The 18,961-nt window shown below is 46.7% G+C and overlaps 1 protein-coding gene across 1 annotated transcript in view; it reads left to right on the top strand.

The window, feature by feature from the left end:
- Nucleotides 1-1,521: 1,521 nt before the first annotated feature.
- Nucleotides 1,522-18,961, top strand: part of Rassf3 (Ras association domain family member 3) — a 63,054-nt gene continuing 45,614 nt past the window's right edge. Inside the window, exon 1 of the mRNA XM_051170399.1 lies at nucleotides 1,522-1,729. Coding sequence (XP_051026356.1) covers nucleotides 1,619-1,729 — 111 coding nt within the window. The 5' untranslated portion in view covers nucleotides 1,522-1,618. The remainder of the gene's footprint in view (nucleotides 1,730-18,961) is intronic.

The raw sequence follows: 18,961 nt of genomic DNA, 5'->3' as shown, positions 1-18,961 counted from the left end.
GCCACCACACCCAGCTTTTAATGTAGAAGCTTTAAAATAGGCTGTGACTCCACGATCCCTCTAGGGTTGAGTTGCCTGGAGTGAAAAACTGTTTAGCAAGCTAGACATTTGAGTAAGCCCGGAGGAAGGCAGACAGGCAGATTAGCCCGTCTCCTTTCCGTCTGCCTGCCCCGTGGGTAGAAGCGATGACACCATTTCTTTTCCTTCTCAATCATTTTCTGGTCTAGCGTTCCCTCCCCCTGAGTCTTAAGTGAGGTGGCACAGAAGCAGCGGTCCCAGCCCTGAGGGTGATTGCTACCTTGCTGTTTCTAGCCCAAGTTTAGGCTCAGAGGAACTCTCTCAGAGCTGTTTGCGGAGGAGGGGAGGAAAGAGTTTAGGCATAACCTGGGTCTTCTCGTTAAAAAACAAAACAAAACAAAACAACAACAAATCTTTTAAAAGAACCCTGTGCCTTAAAGCTTCACCGCATCTTCCCAATCAAGTTCTCTTACAAGGAAATTAGCAGCATTTAAGTCAACCGGTCACACCAAGGTGAAAACGACCCTCAGGTAATCCGAAGCAAAGAAAATGTGGCATTAAAAAAAAAAAAAAAAAGCTGATTGCAAGGATTATTTTTTCCCAAAGAGAAACTTGTGGAGTGTTTTTTTTTTTTTTTTTTTTTTGGTGTGTGTGTGTGTTGGTGAATAGTGTTCTAATCTACTTGCCCCCAAGATTTGACTCGTCCCTTGTAGGTGACCCTGTGGAAGGCGAAATTTACGAGGTACATTTAACTAAAAGTACTGGATTGTTCGGTGATTACTGAATTTGTCTTCTAAAATCTCAACTGTTTTAGGCATTCACATCTGGCATGCGCCTTGGCCACAGGGAGGCGCGGGAAAGCCTTATGACCGAAGTTCAAAAGAGCAACCAGAAAGGATGTTTTCTTTCGAATGAGCACAGCCCCAGTTGCTCTTTTCCCCACCCACCTCTACTAATTTATAACGGCCCGGGAGGGACAGGCTGTACGCCTGTGCGTCGTCCACCGAGGACGAGCCGGATGGGGAGAGCGGAAAAGTTTTCCCTTATATTCCCGCCCTCTCCAAAACTTCGGCTCCAGTAGTAGGGGGGCGGAGGGGGAAGGGTCACTGAGGAATCTGTAATTCTTGGAAGGATGGTGAAGCACTCCTGAGCACACTTGAATCGGACTTCCCCCGAAACTTGCTCACAGGCAGGAGGGGCGTGGCCAGGCGGACAAGGGCGGGGCCCCACCTGCGCGCGCGGAGCTGGGCAGGGCTCTGCCCCAGCGGCGGATGGGGCGGGGCCTGGGCGGAGCCTTGCCGGCCAGGGGGCGGGGACTGTGGTAGGACTGGGCTTGGCGGGACCGTGGCTGGCCGGGGCGGGGTTAACTGGTGGGGGGCGGGGTCGTGGCGCACCGGGGCGGGGAGGCGCCCAGCGAGGGCAGAGGAGGCTGCGGGAGGGGACCAGACGGCGGCTTGAGCGGCGGCCGCAGCTGCAGCAGGACGGCCGGCCAGCGGCTTGGGGCCGCGCGCCGGGAACCTCACCGGGCGGGCGGGCGCCGCACCCCGGCTTGGCCGCCTGTGCCCCGGGAAGGCCCCCTGCTCGCCACGGGACCAGCAGCATGAGCAGCGGCTACAGCAGCCTCGAGGAGGACGCGGAGGACTTTTTCTTCACCGCCAGGACCTCCTTCTTCAGGAGAGCGCCTCCGGGCAAGTCCCGTTCGGGTCAGCCGGTGAGTGGCGTGCTCGGGGGGTTCCTGGCTCCACGTGTCTGCGCCGGCGCTGGGTTATGCTCGCCGGCGGGCGAGAGTGGCCTTTGCACTTTCGTATCCTGATAGGTGCTTGAAGCCTGTGCAGTGGGCGTGGGGAGCCTGCGGCGAGGGAAGGAGGTGGAAGGGCGCGGTGCCAGATGGCCTGGGCCGCCCCGCTTGGGGACGCGGGCTGCAGGAGCAGCTCCGGGCGCCGGAGGTCCTGGGGCCACTCGGGATGGCCCCTGCGGCAGCCCTTCAGGGGCAACGGCCAGGTCCCCGCGCCGTCCTGGCTGCAGTTTGCTCGATGGCCGTGAGTGGCTTGAGGGCACGCAGTGGCTTGGAATGACCGAGCAGCCCCTAGTTAGGGCAACCTGGGGGGTCGGCGCGGGGGTGGGCCGGGGAAGGGCCCGGGCTATCGTTCGCGTTCACTAAAATCAGAGTTGCAGGACTAGGGTTTCCATCAGGTCCGGCTTTGCGGGTGCTGCGGACGTTGTAGGTAGACTTAACTCCAGCAGGCTGAGCTTTACGCCGGTTTTTTCCTTTTTTGGAGGAAGGGTGCCGTGGGAAGCGTGGCTTGGGAAAAGACAGAACAGGAACTTGTGCCAGTTTCGCAGATCGTCATAGTGATTATTATTTTTTTTTTAGGGAAGTCTTCCAAACGGGGCACATAGGCCCGATTTGTGAGGTCGACTCTTGAACCCGTGGCCTTTTGGCCCTGGAAGCCGCTCCAGGGAGCCTGGGCAGCCTAGGCACACTCTCATCGGATTTAGGGGCATGTAACTTGTTGCTTCTAAAACACAGCAGGCACCTTCGGAGGTTTCTCTCAGCTCTGGAGATGGGAAAAAACAAAAAACAAAAAACAAAAAAAAAACAACAAGAAGAGAAACCAATCGTTCAGGGGCCAAGTTATGGGGGTTTTGGTAGAGAGGAACTCAGCTCAGGTTGTCCTTGCCAACCCTTTTAATAGGCCACTTTAAAAAAAAAAAATTTCTTTATGAGATTTGAGAGTTCTGGTCTTTTTGGCTTATTAAATTTCCAAACTAGAGGGAGGAGGAGGAGGGTGATGAAAGACAAGAATGAAGTCAAGTACCCTTATTCCTAACAACAGCTAATCCCCTACGAAGGGCTGCAGGTGGGTGGTATCTGGTTTTATCCTCAGATTTATGCTTGCTCTGCTTCCTAGGCGAACTTTTATTTTCAGTAGAATGTGCTAATGGATGAATTTGGAAGTGAGAGATACTCCCTACCAAGCCCTCCTCTGTGGTTTGAGGGATGGCATTTTTTTGTGCCTTTTCCACCTTGTTGTTTTTCCTCATTGTCGGTCTTTACTACCCTTCACCACTCTGCAGTTTCTTCCTTCCATTACCTGGTAAAGAGCTTGAGCTAGTTTGGAATGTATTCCAGAGATGTCTAGTAGTTTCCAGAAAAACCAGGGGGGCTTTTGAATTCCCCCAGGTGTGAGATTTTCCTCCACACTGGGCCAGCCAGATGTTGTGGTTGAAGTGAAGTTAAAGAATCCTTCCATAGGGCAGTGGTGGCGCACGCCTTTAATCCCAGCACTCGGGAGGCAGAGGCAGGCGGATCGCTGTGAGTTCAAGGCCAGCCTGGTCTACAAAGTGAGTCCAGGGCAGCCAGGGCTATACAGAGAGACCCTGTCTCGAAAAACTAAAGAACAAAACAAAACAAAACAAACAAACAAAAAAACCCCAAAAAAACAAAAAAGAAGAAGAAGAAGAAGAATCCTTCCATGGTTTGAAAAAGCTGAAACTGTAGTTTGGGGATGCAGATCAGTAAGTAGAAGGCTTGCCTAGTATTCACTGCATAGTGTGGGTGGTTGTATTCATAGTAGTGTGTGTGTGTGTGTGTGTGTGTGTGTGTGTATGTGTGTGTAGGCAGGAGGATCAGCAATTCAAGGTCATCATCCAACACCCCCGCTCCATCCGCGCTCACATGAACTTTGTGCAGCATTTCTCGTTAGGTTTATATACATGTAGAGAGTCTAGATTATATGACTTCACTTATACAGCGGGTGTGTGCGTGTGTGCCTGTACCATGTGTATGTACATGTTTGTATGTGCTGTGTAATATTGCTCATTTGAGCACAGACATGAGTACAGAAGACTTGTGTTGAGAATTAGGGCAGTAAGAGCCACTCCTGGGTTGAGCAGTTCACTGTGTATTTTGGAGCTCTTGTTGCCTGTTGATTCCTTTGGCGTAGCACATGCAAGGTGCTAAGTTGTAGGAGTTTGTCAGTTAAAGAAAGGGTTCTTGGGGGCTGGCAAGATGGTTCAGAGGTTAAGAGCACTGGCTGTTCTTCCAAAGGTCCTGTGTTCAAGTCTCAGCAACCACAGGGTGGCTCATAACCATCTATAATGAGATCTGGTGCTCACTTCTGGTGTGTAGGCACATGCAGGCGGAATTCTGTATAAATTATAAATAAATACATCTTTAAAAAAAAAAAAGAAAAGAAAGGGTTCTCGGCGGAAGGAGACTCTGTTGCCTGAATTTATGTATTTATTTATCTACCTATTTATTTTTGAGACAAGAGCTCTCTATCTAGCCTTAGCTGTCCAGGCTGGCCTCGAACTCACAGAGACCCGCCTTGTCTTTGCTTCCTTTTCTTGCTTGCCTGTGCCGTCACTCCTGTCTGAACCCTGAATTTCAGTAGGCATTTTGTCTTATTTACAGAAGTGACTGTATCTTAAGTTCCTGATTGCGTATTTGTGAATAAGGAAGTGAAGCCTGAAAAGCGATGCACTCTGGTAGAACATTGGGTTGGGTCAGATAACACTTCTTCACTTTAATATGCTTATGATAGGAGGTAAGACAAACACCATCCCCACCACCCCCAGACAGGGTTTCTCTGTGTAGCCTTGGCTGTCCTGGACTCACTTTGTAGACCAGGCTGGTCACGAACTCACAGCAATCCACCTGCCTCTGCCTCCGAGTGCTGGGATCTTACACAGTGCTTCTACCTCTCTCCAGAAAGATGGAGAGAGCCAGATCTTTTCTGGGTAACAGTGATTTTCTTTTCCTCTCCCTTACATTGTACCACCTGCTGGAAAAGCTAGGAAGTATGGTTTCTGGGATTCTTGCAAGTATTCAAAGAAACCAAAAAGTCTCCGGTGAATACAGGATGAAGAGAAGGGGATGTGCTGGGGGTTAGACACCATCTTTCTTCTCTTCCAGGCAAGGAAACATGATCCAAATGCTTTTCATCCCTGATGATTTAAAAAAAAGAGACATAAAGAGGATGGTGTCCTTTTCTCGTTTTGTTTTGCACCGTTAGTTTAAAAAGGAAAAGAGCTGAAGACCTGTCAGAAGAGTGTATAAATAAATAAGTAAATAAATAAATAATTTTAAATTTAATTTTTTGAGTTTTCTTCTTTCTTTCTTTTTTCTTTTTCTTTTTTTTCGAGACAGGGTTTCTCTGTGTAGCCTTGGCTGTCCTGGGATTGCTTTGTAGACCAGGCTGTCCTCGAACTCACAGCGATCCGCCTGCCTCTGCTGGAATTAAAGGTGTGCGCCACCACCCGGCTAATAAATACATTTTTAAAAAGTCCTTTTAGAGGATGTTACTGCTGTGTCCTCAGGCCTGAACCAGCGCTCAACTCTGCCATTGCTCAGTGAAAACTGGCTGAACGAATGACTGCTTTTCTGGCTTACTGATACTCAGTCTCTCACCGCTTTCACGTGTGTTCGCCCTCAGGGTTCTCCCTGGAGCCCTCTGAAGCCCTGATGTTAGCACAGGAGAGGCTTGCTGGGTGGCTGTTTAAGGCCCCGTCTGTGCTGAGAAGCAGGGCTGGAGCTTGGCCCTTGTAATTCAGATCCATTTTCTTAGCAAAAGGGTAGCTTAACATGCCATTTTCCCTTGTAAATATGGATGTGTATATATTAAGAGTTTCTTAAAAATCTTGACTTTCTTGCACATGATGTCATTATAATGCTAAGTTCGTGTTTGCAGATTCACAAATACTTCAGAGGATCCACCTGTTCTTAGTTTTAAGCAGAACCAGAAATGCCCACAGTTCTGTAGTTACTAAAATCAAACTGCCTAAAAGTGTCGGATGCAATCATGGCCTAAAACTATTAATATAAAGCTGGGCAGTGGTGGCACACGCCTTTAATCCCAGCACTCAGGAGGCAGAGGCAGGCGGATCGCTGTGAGTTCGAGGCCAGCCTGCTCTACAGAGTGAGTCCAGGACAGCCAAGGCTACACAGAGAAACCCTCTCTCGAAAAACCAAAACCAAAGCCGGGCGTGGTGGCGCACGCCTTTAATCCCAGCACTCGGGAGGCAGAGGCAGGCGAATCGCTGTGAGTTCGAGGCCAGCCTGGTCTACAAAGTGAGTCCAGGATGGCCAAGGCTACACAGAGAGACCCTGTCTCGAAAAACCAAAAAAAAAAAAAAAAAAAAAAAAAAAAAAAAAAAAAAAAAACCAAAACCAACCAAACAAACAAACAAAAAACAAAAACAACAAAAAAAGAAAACTGTTAATATAATCTGCTAAACTTAGATGTGGCTCCCCCCCCCCCAAACTGTATGCGGCTAAGGATGACCTTAAACTTGATCCTCCTGTGTCTCTACCTGAGTACTGAGATCACGCCCAGTATTCTGGGGTGCTGGGGATCAAATCCTAGGGCACTCACGGTACACAGTAGGCAGTCACTCTGCGGACTGAGCGTCATCCTAGCCCACGTCTTCCCTTCCAGCGGAGGGCACCTCCTTTCTTCCAAAGCTTACATTAGTGACTAGAATAAGGGACACTGTTTCTGCTTTGGGAGTGGAATGGCCCAGCTTCTCCAGAAAAAGTATTTGTTAAAGTTAGCCTGCAATATGCCACACAAGCCTTCAGTTTGCCTTTTGTGTTGACTCCTTGTGACTATCTGGCTATGCTTTATTAGATCACTTAAAAGTAATGTGTTACACTCTCACATTTTTTTTATTATTATTATTTAGAATTTTATGTGTATGGGTGCTTTTCCTGCTACATGTATGTCTGCATTATGTATATACAGGGCCCATGGAGGTCAGAAGAAGGAATTGGGTTTCCTGGAGCCGCCGTGTGGGTGCTGGGAACTGAACCTGGCTCCTCTGGAAGAGCAGCCACAGCTCGTAGCCTCTGAGCCATCTCTGGCCCCTGTACTCCCTTTATTAATGTTTTGGAGGTTGTTCACTTGGGCAAAAGAACAGTGGTTTGCGATATCAGCAGTATTTTAGCTATACCAATTTTAGCCATATATAGCCGAATACAAGTATTTTCCACCAGCAGCTCTACTTTTGTAAATTATTTTATTTTATGTGTATGGGCATTTTGATTGCAGGTGTCTGTTTACTACCCATATTCCTGATGCCTACAGAGGCCAGAGGAAGGTGTCAGAGTCCCTGGAACTGGAGTTAGAGACAGTTGTGAGCTGCCATGTGGGTGCTGAGAATTGAACCTGGGTCCTCAGGAAGAGCATCCAGTCTTCTTAACCATGGAGGCAGCCCTCAGCAACAGTTTTGCTTGGCTAATCCATTTGCAATGCACATCTTGCCTGCATGACTGTTCTTACAGTCTTAATCCATGGGGCTTTTGTGATTGTGTCAGCAGGACTCACAAAGGCATATTTCTCTGACTGAATTTCAAAAAGAAGTCAGTCCCCAGCCTTCCACAACCATGGCTGAGCAGTGTACTCTGCTGTGTTTCTTCTTTTGGCAAACATAGAATATTTGGAATTGTTTGGGAGCAGTGACAAAAAAAAAAAAAGAAAAAAAGACTAAAGATAACTAATAATGCGGTTATTCTTTTTAGACTTCCTTTGGCAGCCAATGCCTGTCATACTGTGACCATTATTTTTCTAGTAGGAAAAAAAAAAAAGTGAGGCTGCTCCTCCTCCTTCTTAGTGGGGTCTGATCTCCAGCTCTCAGCCCTCAATGTCAGCAGTGGGCTTTCTCCTCCCTCTGTGGATTAAAGGCCACACTTGGAGGCTTGAAGGCCATTAGCCAGCCTTTGGGCCCCTTTTCAGAGCCATAGTGGAAAACTAGAGTAGTGTGTATGGTTGGCACAGTTTAGCTCTTTGCAAGGAATTGTATACACCTAGCGGCGGCGGCGGCGGCGGCGGCGGCAGTGCTGGCCGCCTCCTCCTCCTCCTCTTTTTGTTGTTGTTGTTTGTTTTTTTTTTTTTTTTTGAGACAGAGTTTCTCTGTGTAGCCTTGGCTATCCTGGCCTCACTCTGTAGACCAGGATAGCCTCAAACTCACAGAGATCTGAGGTTTTAAAGGAACAAACAAATGAAAATGAATTTTGGCTTGGGGTTAGGACAGAATTTCCTATTTTTTTTTTCTGAGACAACCCTAACTAAACATTTGCCATTTAGCACGACTGTGAGCTCCCGAATTGGCATTCAGTTGTTCCCAGCATTGATGAATATAAAATCAAATATCATGAAAAATATTTTTGTTTTTGTTTTTTGTTTTTCGAGACAGGGCTTCTCTGTGTAACAGCCCTGGCTGTCCTGGACTCGCTTTGTGGACAAGGCTGGCTTCGAACTCACAGAGATCTATTTGCCTCTGCCTCCAGAGTGCTGGGATTAAAGGCGTGCGCCACCATGCCCGGCTCATGAAAAATGTTGAAGATGCTGTGCTGACATCAGACATTCAGTCAAGATTTGGTGTGTTGTGTATAAATAGACACACAAAGCTGTCTCATTTGCCTTTGTCCTTGTAGTAAAAATCTTATGTGTGTGCACGTGTGCGCGCGCACACACCTCGCCCCAAACAATTGCTGTAAAATAAGTTCCCTTAAAACAATTTTTATATGAGTTTATTTTGTGCGAGTGCACTCAAATGTGCATTTAGATCTTGGTACTCAGGTGGAGGCCACAGGACACCCTGTGGGAGTTGGTCTGAGTTGGTTTCATTTCCACATGTGGGTCCTGGAGGTCCACCTCACACCATTCATTGGCTTGGTGGCAAGTGCCTTTGCCTGCTGAGCCATCTCACACACTTTGAAACTGGTCCTTCAGAGCTCAGGCTGGCCTGAAACTCAGCAGAACTACAGTGTAGAGTCCCTAAGCGATTTGTCATGAGTGTTGTTTGGTTTCATGTGCCTATTTTACATACTCATAATCCTGCGGTCAAGTTGAAATTTCTTCTGGAGAAAAGGGAGCTTGATTGGAAAAAGGTTTAAGAAGTGCTGATAGTAATAATGTGTGTCAGAGTTAGCTGGAAGCTCTCCTCCTCCATGTCACCTGTGGCAACCATGCCCCTCTCTGTTCCATGTGTTAGGCGGTTCGTTTTCTGAGGCAGGGCCTCACTGTGCTGTCAGGCTGCTTATGAAGTGGTCTTGCCTCGGCCTTCTCAGTGGCTGGGACCATAGGCACACACCGCATCTTGCTTGTAACTTGCTTGTTTTAAGAAAGCTAATCATGAGTTCGAGGCCAGCCTGGTCTACAAAGAGAGTTCCAAGACAGCCAGGGCTATTACACAGAGAAACCCTGCCTTGAAAAAAACAAAACAAAAAAGAAAGCTAACTACTGCTTTGTATATTTATTCATTTTGTGAGTAATTTATTCAGTCACTCTAAGGGTAGAAAACTGTAATCAGAGTTGATCGAACCTCTGGTTAACCAGCCCAAATATAAACCAAAGTAAACAGCATCCTTTGTTTATCCTAGCCCCCCCTGCTCCTCTTTCCCTTCCTCCCTCCCTCCCTCTCTCCCTTCCTGTGTGTGTGTGTTCGTGCGCACATGTGTGTGTTTTAAGACTTAAGTCTCTTGAAGCATGTGCTGATCACCAACTTGCTATGTAAGTGAGGATCACTTTGAGTGTCTGATCTTCAGCCTCTACAGACCAAGTGCTGTAATTACAAGCACATATCACCACACCCTAATGGGGTCTGGCAAACACTGTCTAAACCGAGTTTTAGCTCCAGCTTGGTATTTTTCATTTTTCACAGTCTAGTTAACTCTGGCTTGGCTGCCAGGAGCTGATGACATGGCTTTTATTTTAGTTACTATTTGTTTTCCTCCCGGTCCTGGTGCTTGAACAGAGGACTTGGTGCTAGGAGAACGTTCTATCAGTGAGTTACACCCCAAGTCCTTTTTATTTGTTTGTTCCTGCCTGGTCTGGTATTTGCTAGGTAGACCAGACTGGACTCCAACTCCCTGATATCTGCCTGCGTCTGGCTCTCAAGTGCTGGCTGGCATTAATGGTGTGTCCTAGCATGCACAGTTACATTGTCTTTTAAATGGAGAAAGTCAGCTGTGCTCTTGACTAGAGGGTGTTAGAGCCTGTGGTACATGACTGAAACTTGAAATGTATGTGAAAAGTCATCTAAACTGGCTCTTAAAAGCAAGTGACCCAGCCGCGTGTGGTGGCGCACGCCTGTAATCCCAGCACTCAGGAGGCAGAGGCAGGCAGATCGCTGTGAGTTTGAGGCCAGCCTGGTCTACAGAGTGAGTCCAGGACAGCCAAGGCTAACACAGAGAGACCTTGTCTCAAAAAACAAAAAACAAAACAAACAAACAAACAAAAAAGCAAGTGACCCTTCCATTGTTGGGCTGTACAGCACATTGGTGTCTTGTAGTTACCAAACCCTTGAAATGTGGCTGGCCTGAATTGAGGTGGACTGTACATTAAAAAAAAAAAAAAAAAAAATCCCCACTACATTTTAAAGACTTAACTATAAAAGAAAGAGTACAAGACACATCACAGTAGTTGAAAAAAATACATTGAAATGTTAAAATAGGAGTGTGAAATATGTTACATGCTCTCTTGGCATCATTCCTCATCTGCAGGAAGCATGTGCATTGGACTACCCCTGAAGGAAACCATAGAGCGCTGCATTCGACTTACATGTCCTGGGTGTGGACTGCGACACAATGTTTATAGAAATGACAACACTAGGCATATTGGCCAAAGTTAACTTTACCTATTTTTTTTTTAAACTTTATTTTAAAACATTTTACATTTATTTTTGTTTTTAAAGGTTGTTTTTGGAGACGGTCTTCTCTCTGTGTAGACCAGGCTGGCCCTTGAAACCACAGAGATATGCCTGTGTCTGGCTCCAGAGTTCTGGGAGCCGAAGATGTGTGCCACTGTGCCCAACCTACATTTATTTGTGTGTGTGCATGTGTGTGTGTCTGTGTGTGAACACAGATGCCACTGTGCAAGCTCGTCTGTGTCAGTTCTTACCATGTGAGTGAGTCTCGGGGATCCAAGTCACATCCTCATGCTTGGCTGCAGGTGCTTTTATCGGCTAAGCCATCTCACACTGTCCTCACCTATTTATTTTTTAAACACCGGGAAAGTTTAATGGTGTGCCTATGGCTTGCATTATATTGGGTTGGATAGGGTTGCACACTAAAGCAGAGTTTAAATCTTCATCTTCTTGGTGGCTGGGGGTGGGGTGCCCGCCAGGCATGCTGGGAAGGGTTTTGCCTGTGAAGGGGGCTTACTCACTGCTGTGTGGAATAGTTCCTTCTTGGCCTGCCTTGGGTCATGCATACCAGCATTTTGAGGTTATTAAGCTTGTGTGCGTGGAAACCCCCTACCCCACCCACTGACCCACCTATCCACCCCCCGCCCCCCGACATGTGAGCTGGTGGGATAAAACTGGCCTAATGGCATACCACATCTAACCCTGTGTTCAGTTTACAGAGAGACTGGGACTCATTATTTCAGGGTATTAGAACAGTGAGCTTAATATGTATTTTATGGACTGTAATTGCTAACTGCTGCTACATGATTCAGCCAGCTAAGAATAATTTATTAATTACACCCTGCAGTACCCGTGCTCTTTCTCCAGTTACTAAACAAAGTGAGATAATGAGAGAAGGGAAAAGGGATACATTTGGAAGTTGGAGACCAGAAGAATGGATGTCTTAGCAGATATTAGCTTGAACAGACTTAGAATGTAATCAACCAAGATTTCACTTGAAATAATGGAGGGTAGGGGAAGGGCAGGGAGGCCAGTAGGAGAGAGAGAGAGAGAGAGAGAGAGAGAGAGAGAGAGAGAGAGAGAGAGAGAGAGGAGAGAGAGAGAAACGGAGAGCTGGGGAGGGTGGCTTTCTAAATTCGTTTCACAAGCATCGACCGCACGCTAGGCTGGGCGGCTTAGGGATTTGGGGTGCACAGATCCTGTTGAGTTTCTGGGCTCAGTCACTGGTCTCCATATTACCATCTAGAGTTTGACAGCTCAGCCAGGTGCTGTCGCCTGGCACTGAATGGGTCCTTTTGTGACACAATTAAGTTAGCCTAATGTTGTCTTCAGGGTCTATCCGTGTTGTAGCACGTGTCTCTTTCCCTCCACTTTCAGGGCGAATAATGCATGCCTGTAGGAGCATGTACATGCCACTTTTCACTTAACTGTTCATTGCGGGGCCCTCGCGTTACTGTAGCCTCCGAATGGACGAGCCGTACAGATGTCAGCGAGAGGCCCTGCTTGCAACTCATTGGCATGCCCACTCAGAAATACTATTACTGGTGTCATTAGGTAATTCAATTTTTGCAATTTTTTTGTTTTGTTTTGTTTCTATGAGACAGTTTTTCTCTGTGTAGCTTTGGCTGTCCTGGACTCACTTTGTACACTAGGCTGGCCTTGAACTCACAGAGATCCAACTGCCTCTGCCTCGAAAGTGCTAGGACTAAAGGTGTGTGCCACCACACTCGGTAGTAATTCAGTTTTTGACTTTTTTTTGGGGCGGGGGGGGAGGAGAATGTTACGCTGACATTTATTTAAGTCCTGCTATTTAAACCTGAAATTTTGGGATGTTGATGATTTTAGCTTTCATTTGATGTTTCTGTTATAGTTTACTAAATAGATGCTATTCTGCATTTATTGGAAAACATGTCTGATCAAATATATATTATAGTAATTTCTACAAAAGAAGTACAAATATTCTTCTTACTTCGGCACTGGGCTTGGGCGCAGGTCATGTATGTATTGGCAGGGGCTATGCCAACGAGCCCCAGCGTTTGGTGATTAGACTTTTATATGCAAGTCATGAACATTTTGAGTGTGAAAGTTCTCCTTTATGGCTTACTCTTTTCTGATGCACAAACATAAGCTGGCACCCAGCATGAGACCAGAGCAGCAAAAGATCCGGTTGTGGCAGCCTGGACCTCCAGTCCTGAGGGGCTGAGGTAGGAGACAGATCCCAAGGAGAGCCTGAGTTGTCGCGCCTTCCTGTCTCCAGCAACTATAGCAATGAAAAGCTCACTGGGCAGTTTATTCTTACTCGATTCCCATTTCTTTAATTAACTTTGACCATTTTTCTGTTTTGGATCGTTTTGTGTGAGCCTGGTTTCACCCATGACCTCTGACCTTTTGTCTGTGAGGCTGGTGAAGTCTGGAGGACTCCAGTTTGGAGCCTGTGGTTCTGGTAGTTCCCAGTTTCTGTGGTCGGCTGAAACTCAGGTGTTTTTTTGTTTTTGTTTTTGTTTTGTTTTGTTTCTTTACTTACCCTGTAGTCCGAGGGACATTCCATGTTTTGGTGCTTTGAAATACTTCAGACTGAGTTGCAGTTTGAGACTCTCGTACTCAGGGCTTCTGGGGTGGCTCTTGTTTTTTTTGTGGTACAGCACAGGCATTGCCCAGAAGCTGAGCCATGGATGCAGAGGGTGGGGGACCAGTCAGCTGTGTGCCCCTCACTAACTACAAGGGGACTTAAGTTTCTATTTGCCTTCAGATTTCAGTAAATACAGGGCCAGTTTGTCAAGCACCTTGGAGGACCCAGGAGAAGCAGATTCTCTTATAACAATGAATAGGGCATTGGGCAAAGGATGGTAGAACAACCGCCCGAAACTTACTCAGCAAAGAGAGGAGACGCAGTTAAATAGGCGTCTGGCATTGCTATCCACTGAAGTTGGTGCCTCTGTAAAAAATTGTTGTTGAGCGATGGTGGTGCACTAAGGAGGCAGTGGCAGGTATATCTCTTGCGTTCAAGGCCAGCCTGATCTACCGAGTTAGTTGGAGGACAGCCAGGGCTCCGCAGAGGAACCCTGTCTCGAAAAACAAACAAACAACAAACAGTTAAAAAGAGTTACTGTTAGCTTTTATGGTAGTCTGCAAGTCAGTCCGTAGTTTCATTTTTGGTAATTTGTCAGCATGGTTGAAGGACTTCCCATGACCAGGATTCAGTTTTGTTTTGTTTTGTTTGGTTTTGGTTTTTTTAGATAGGGCTTCAGTGTGTAGCCCTGGCTGTCCTGCACTCACTTTGTTAGACCAGCCTGGCTTTGAACTCACAGAGATCTGCCTGCCTCTGCCTCTGCCTCCCCAAATTGCTGGGATTACAGGCATGCACCATTGAGCCTGGGTCAAGATTCAGTTTTCAAACAGCTAATCAAAACAAGGGAAACGTTTATGAATAAATTACACAGGACTGGTACCAGTGCCTACGTGAAGTTCAGTTTGCTATGATGATGTGACTGTTGTCAGTGGAGCATCCTGGGAAAATTAAAATGGACTTGATTCTACTGTTTGTGGGATTTCTGTGCAGCTGAGATGAGATGTAAGCCAACTGGGTTTCATTGCTTCACGGTGTCAGCAGAATCAGGTTTCATAGCATGCAAGTAATGAATGCAGGGAAACTGGACCACAGTGAGTAATTTCCTAGCCATGGGAAAATGTAAATATTATGTACATGGTTAAAGAAACAATAACATTACTTTTGTCCGTTTCAGGTCTGGCCCTGTTTGTTTAAACGGGCTTGCTGATTGCTTCTTTTTTTTTTTTTTTTTCCTGGGCAAGTCTTCCTTTAGGGGGAAGGTGCCCTTTGAGAGTTTTCTGAAGTTTGAAGGCGGCTTTCTTGTGTTTCCTCTGACCATCACCAATCACGTTGCACAGTCATTAGCACGAAACTGCCATATTCAGGTTGATACACGGTCTTTGCCAGAAGGTTTTTTTTTGTTCTGGAAGAGCGGCCAAAGCTCTTAGTCACTGAGCCAGTGGCTTTCAACCTGCCCAACACTGCAGCCCTTGAGTACATCTCCTCATGGTGTGGTGACCCCCTTCCCCCACTGCCATAAATTTATTTTGCTGCTACTTCCTAACTGCAGGATTTTGTAGACTGGGCTGGCCTCAAACTTACAGGGATTCGCCAGCTTCCGCCTCCCAGAGTGTTGGGATTACCCGTGAGTGCGACCTCGACTGCGCCCGCGCCGGGCCAGACCCTTCCTTAAATTGGTGGGGAGAATTTGGAGGAAGACTATTTAGGGTAAAAAATACTTTTCAGGGCTGGAGAGATGGCTCAGTGGTTAAGAGCGCCGCCTGCTCTTCCAGAGGTCCTGAGTTCAATTCCCAGCAACCACGTGGTGGTTCACTACCATCTGTAATGTAATCTGATACCCTCTTCTGCAGATAAAGCACTCATATGCAATAAATTAAATAAATAAATCTTTTAAAAAAAGAAAGAAAGAAATACTTTTCAAAAGATAAATAAACTTCAGACTCATTCCTGCCGGAGGGAACCCTGTTTCAGCTTCATTTGTTTGTTTATTTTCTGTATACATGCACACACGTGGTGTTTGTGTGGAGGTCAGAGGACAGCTTAATGGGAGCTAGTTCTTTCTTTTTACCGTATTGGTCCTTGATTTATCTCAGGTCATCAGGCTTTTTAAAAAAAGCTGGGTTTGCATTCGTGGCTCCAGCCTTAATCCCAGCAGAGGCACGTGGGTCTCTGAGTTTAAGGCCAGCCTGGCGTACAGAACAAGTTGCCAGATAGCCAGGGTAACACAGAGAAACCCTGTCTCTAAAGAAACAAAGCGCCGGGCGGTGGTGGCACATGCCTTTAATCCCAGCACTTGGGGGGCAGGTGGATCTCCGTGAGTTCAAGGCCAGCCTGGACTACAGAGCGAGTTCCAGGACAGCCAGAACTGTTACACAGAGAAACCCTGTCTTGGAAAAAAAAGAAGAAGAAAAGAAAAGAAAAAAAGAAAGAAGCAAAGCAAAACCAAATTTAAGCATGGAGCCATGCTGGGGCAGTGGACACAGGAGGGCCTCTAGGGTTTACTGACCAGGCAGTCTAGTCACACTGGTGAGCTCCAGGCTCTGTGGTGTGTGTGTGTGTGTGTGTGTATGTGTGTGTGTGTGAACCTCAATGCCTTGTGCATGCACGCAACTGCTCTACGATTGATCTCCAGTTGGATATATGTTCATAAGTGATGAGTTGACTGTTTGAAGCAGTTATATATGCTAGTCTGACTTTAAGCCAGTCTATGTGTGTGTCCCAGGCAAGCCATCTTTAAGTACATCTTTAAGCGTCATCTATAGACCAATAGCCTGAATAACATTAACAGATGTTATCAGTTGCCATCTCTGAGAGATCCCACAAGGGGTGATGGGTCCCATTTAACTGAGCAGGCCAAATGGGGATCCACTGCAGTCGAGAGAGTCAGAATGGACTGACACAGTCAGCCGAAGGGCGGAAGGTGACAGATAACAGTCTCTTTGGCTGTGCGAACTAAAATAGACAGGGCACCTCAGTGTAGTTGATAAGGGACACTAATTAATCATTCTGGGAGGTTATTGCTGTGTTTCAGCTGCTTGCCGTATCTCAACGGCTTGCCGTATCACCGTGGTGTTTTTGTTTGTTTGTTTGGTTTTTGGTTTTTCAAGACAAGGTTTCTCTGTGTAGCTCTGGCTGTTCTGGACTCTCTTTGTAGACCAGGCTGGCCTCAAACTCACAGAGATCTGCCTGCCTCTGCCTCCTGAGTGCTGGGACTAAAGGTGTGCGCCACCACTGCCCAGCTGTTGGTTGTTTTTTTTTCTTTTTCTTTCTTTCTTTCTTTTTTTTTTTTTTTTTTGAGACGTGGTTTCTCTGTGTAGGCTTGGCTGTCCTGGACTTGCTCTGTAGACCAGGCTGGCCTCAGTCTCACAGAGATCTGCCTGCCTCTGCTTCCCGAGTGCTGGGATTGAAGGGGAGCACCACCACATGTGTATTGGGAGGGGAGTTGTTGTTGCCACCCGTCCAAGCCTGAGGCCTAACATCAAGATGTCACCAGCTTTTTTTCTTACAAGCAGGCCACCCTGACTGAGATATTTGATCATATATGTGCACGCACGCACAGACACACACACACACACACACACACACACACACACGGACATGGTAGTGCACTTGGGAGGCAGAGGCAGGCAAATTTCTGAGTTCGAGGCCAGCCTGATATATACAGTAAGTTCCAGCACAGCCAGGGCTACACAGAGAACCCCTGTCTCAGGGAAAAAAGAAAACAAAAGGAAAAAAAAAAATAAGGAAAAACAAAACAAAATAAAGTGTTGTTTTTGTCACGTAACCATGCCCAGTTTTAAAGTGTGAACCCCCTTTCTTCCCTCCGCCCGCCTGGCCTCCACGTTCTGTTCGCTTTGGTGACAGTTGCGCTTCCTCCTGGAGATTTCCTCTTTCCTGCAGCGAGCCTTGTGCTGATTGTTTGGGGACTTAGTCACCGGCTTCATTCTGGTGTTCATGACATCAGATGAGATGAGATAATGTCCATCAACTGCAAAGGGGGGCCGGAGCCATGTCTGCTGTCCTCAGAATTCTGTCCTAGGCTGTGGCCGCTCAACCCCACCCATAGTGCTGTCTCAGCTGGCTACGTGGCTCACACTCTGCGGGAGCTTGCACAGTTTGAATGGTCTTGCTTACGCCTCAGTGCAGGAGCTGAGGAGGTGCCGCAGCCAGTCGCGGTTCTGTCTGGCTGACCCTGCAGAATTCCTTTCTACTCTGGTGGTGGTTGGTGGTCTGGTGAAAGGGCTCTGATGTTTCCTCTCTACCGTGGCCTCCCTCTCCTTTGAGTTAGTGTTGTTCACCCAAAAAATGGCTGTCTGAAACCGGCCTTATGCTATGAATGCAGTGTTCCACTGGCATGTTTAATATAGAATCTCAATTTTTGCTGTAGTGTTTTTGATGTATTCTAAGGACTCACGGGCACACTTTTTTTTTTTTTTAAAGATTTGTTTACTTCTGTTTTATTTGCGTGGGTGTTCTGCCTGAATGCATGTCTGTACCGTACACATGCCTAGATGCTAGAAGGTGTCAGATCCTTAGAAACTCAGGTTACAGTTGATTCCTATGAGAGATTTAGGAACCTTTAGGAACCTTTGGTGGCACTGAACTGGGTATTCAGCAAAGGTTAACTTTCTCTCTCTTTCTTTCCTTTTTTTTTGTATAGCCCAGCCTGTCCTGGAACTCAAAGAGGTCCACCTGTCTCTGATGATGGGATTAAAGGTGTGTGTATTAGCACTGGTAATTTGTGGCAACTTGGTAGGAGTTTTCACTAAGGTGGTGTTACTCAGGAGGGTGGCTGAGGAACAGGAACTCAGAGACACCTAGGGGAAGCAGAGGGCAGTTATTTATGAGACAGGGTTTCGCTGTGTAGCCCTGGCTGTCCTTGAACTCACTCTGTAGACCAGGCTGGCCACAAGCTCAGAGACCTGCCTGCTTCTGCCTCCCAAGTGCTGGGATTAATCATGTGTGCCACCACAAGACAGCTGGTTTTGAGTTTGTCAGTACCATTTCTGGAATCTTTGGCAGTCCCTTTTATCACGTCTCTTGAGTGTTGGTTTCCTAATCTTTAAAAGAAATGTTCAAAGCGAGGTGATTGAGTGCTGTCTATGAAGTCTCTTGGCTGTGACTCATACAGTTGTCGGGTTGGCATGGCAGGCCTATTCAGAGGGTTACAGAGCAGGTTCTGCCTGTATCTTCTAGTGTAATCTATTGCAAATTTTTAGCCTGTGTATTATTTTGGGGAATGATAAATAGTTTTTGAGAAAGAATTCTCTATTTTGTTTATTTTCATGTGCAAAGTGATTTGAAAATCGGAACACTTGATATCCTAGTTCAAATGTTCATTTGGAGTTGATTTTGTTGTTAATGAAGAAATCTTGGGAGAAAGATGGCATTCGGTGCATTGTTGGTGGTATCAGGGAACTTGCAAACTTAGTTTTATGCCAGGCGGTGGTGGCGCACGCCTTTGCTCCCAGCATCGGGAGGCAGAGGCCAGTCTGGTCTACAAAATGAGTCTAGGACAGCCGAGACTGCACAGAGAAACCCTATTTTGAAAAAACAAAAACAAAAAAAAAAAACCCTTAGTTTTATATCTGTAGATTATCTAGATTGTGCACTTGACAAAGACAGACCAGAACACTGCTTTATAATGCTGTTGTTATGAGTTGCCTTTTGGGGACCCATTCTGGGAAGTACATCACTAGGCATTTTCACCACACATGTTGGGAG

The sequence above is a fragment of the Acomys russatus genome, chromosome 28 (genome assembly GCF_903995435.1).
Source record: "Acomys russatus chromosome 28, mAcoRus1.1, whole genome shotgun sequence".
Classification (NCBI taxonomy): Eukaryota; Metazoa; Chordata; class Mammalia; order Rodentia; family Muridae; genus Acomys; species Acomys russatus.
The sequence above is the reverse complement of the archived record's forward strand: the minus strand, read 5'-3'. Positions and strand labels throughout refer to the sequence as shown.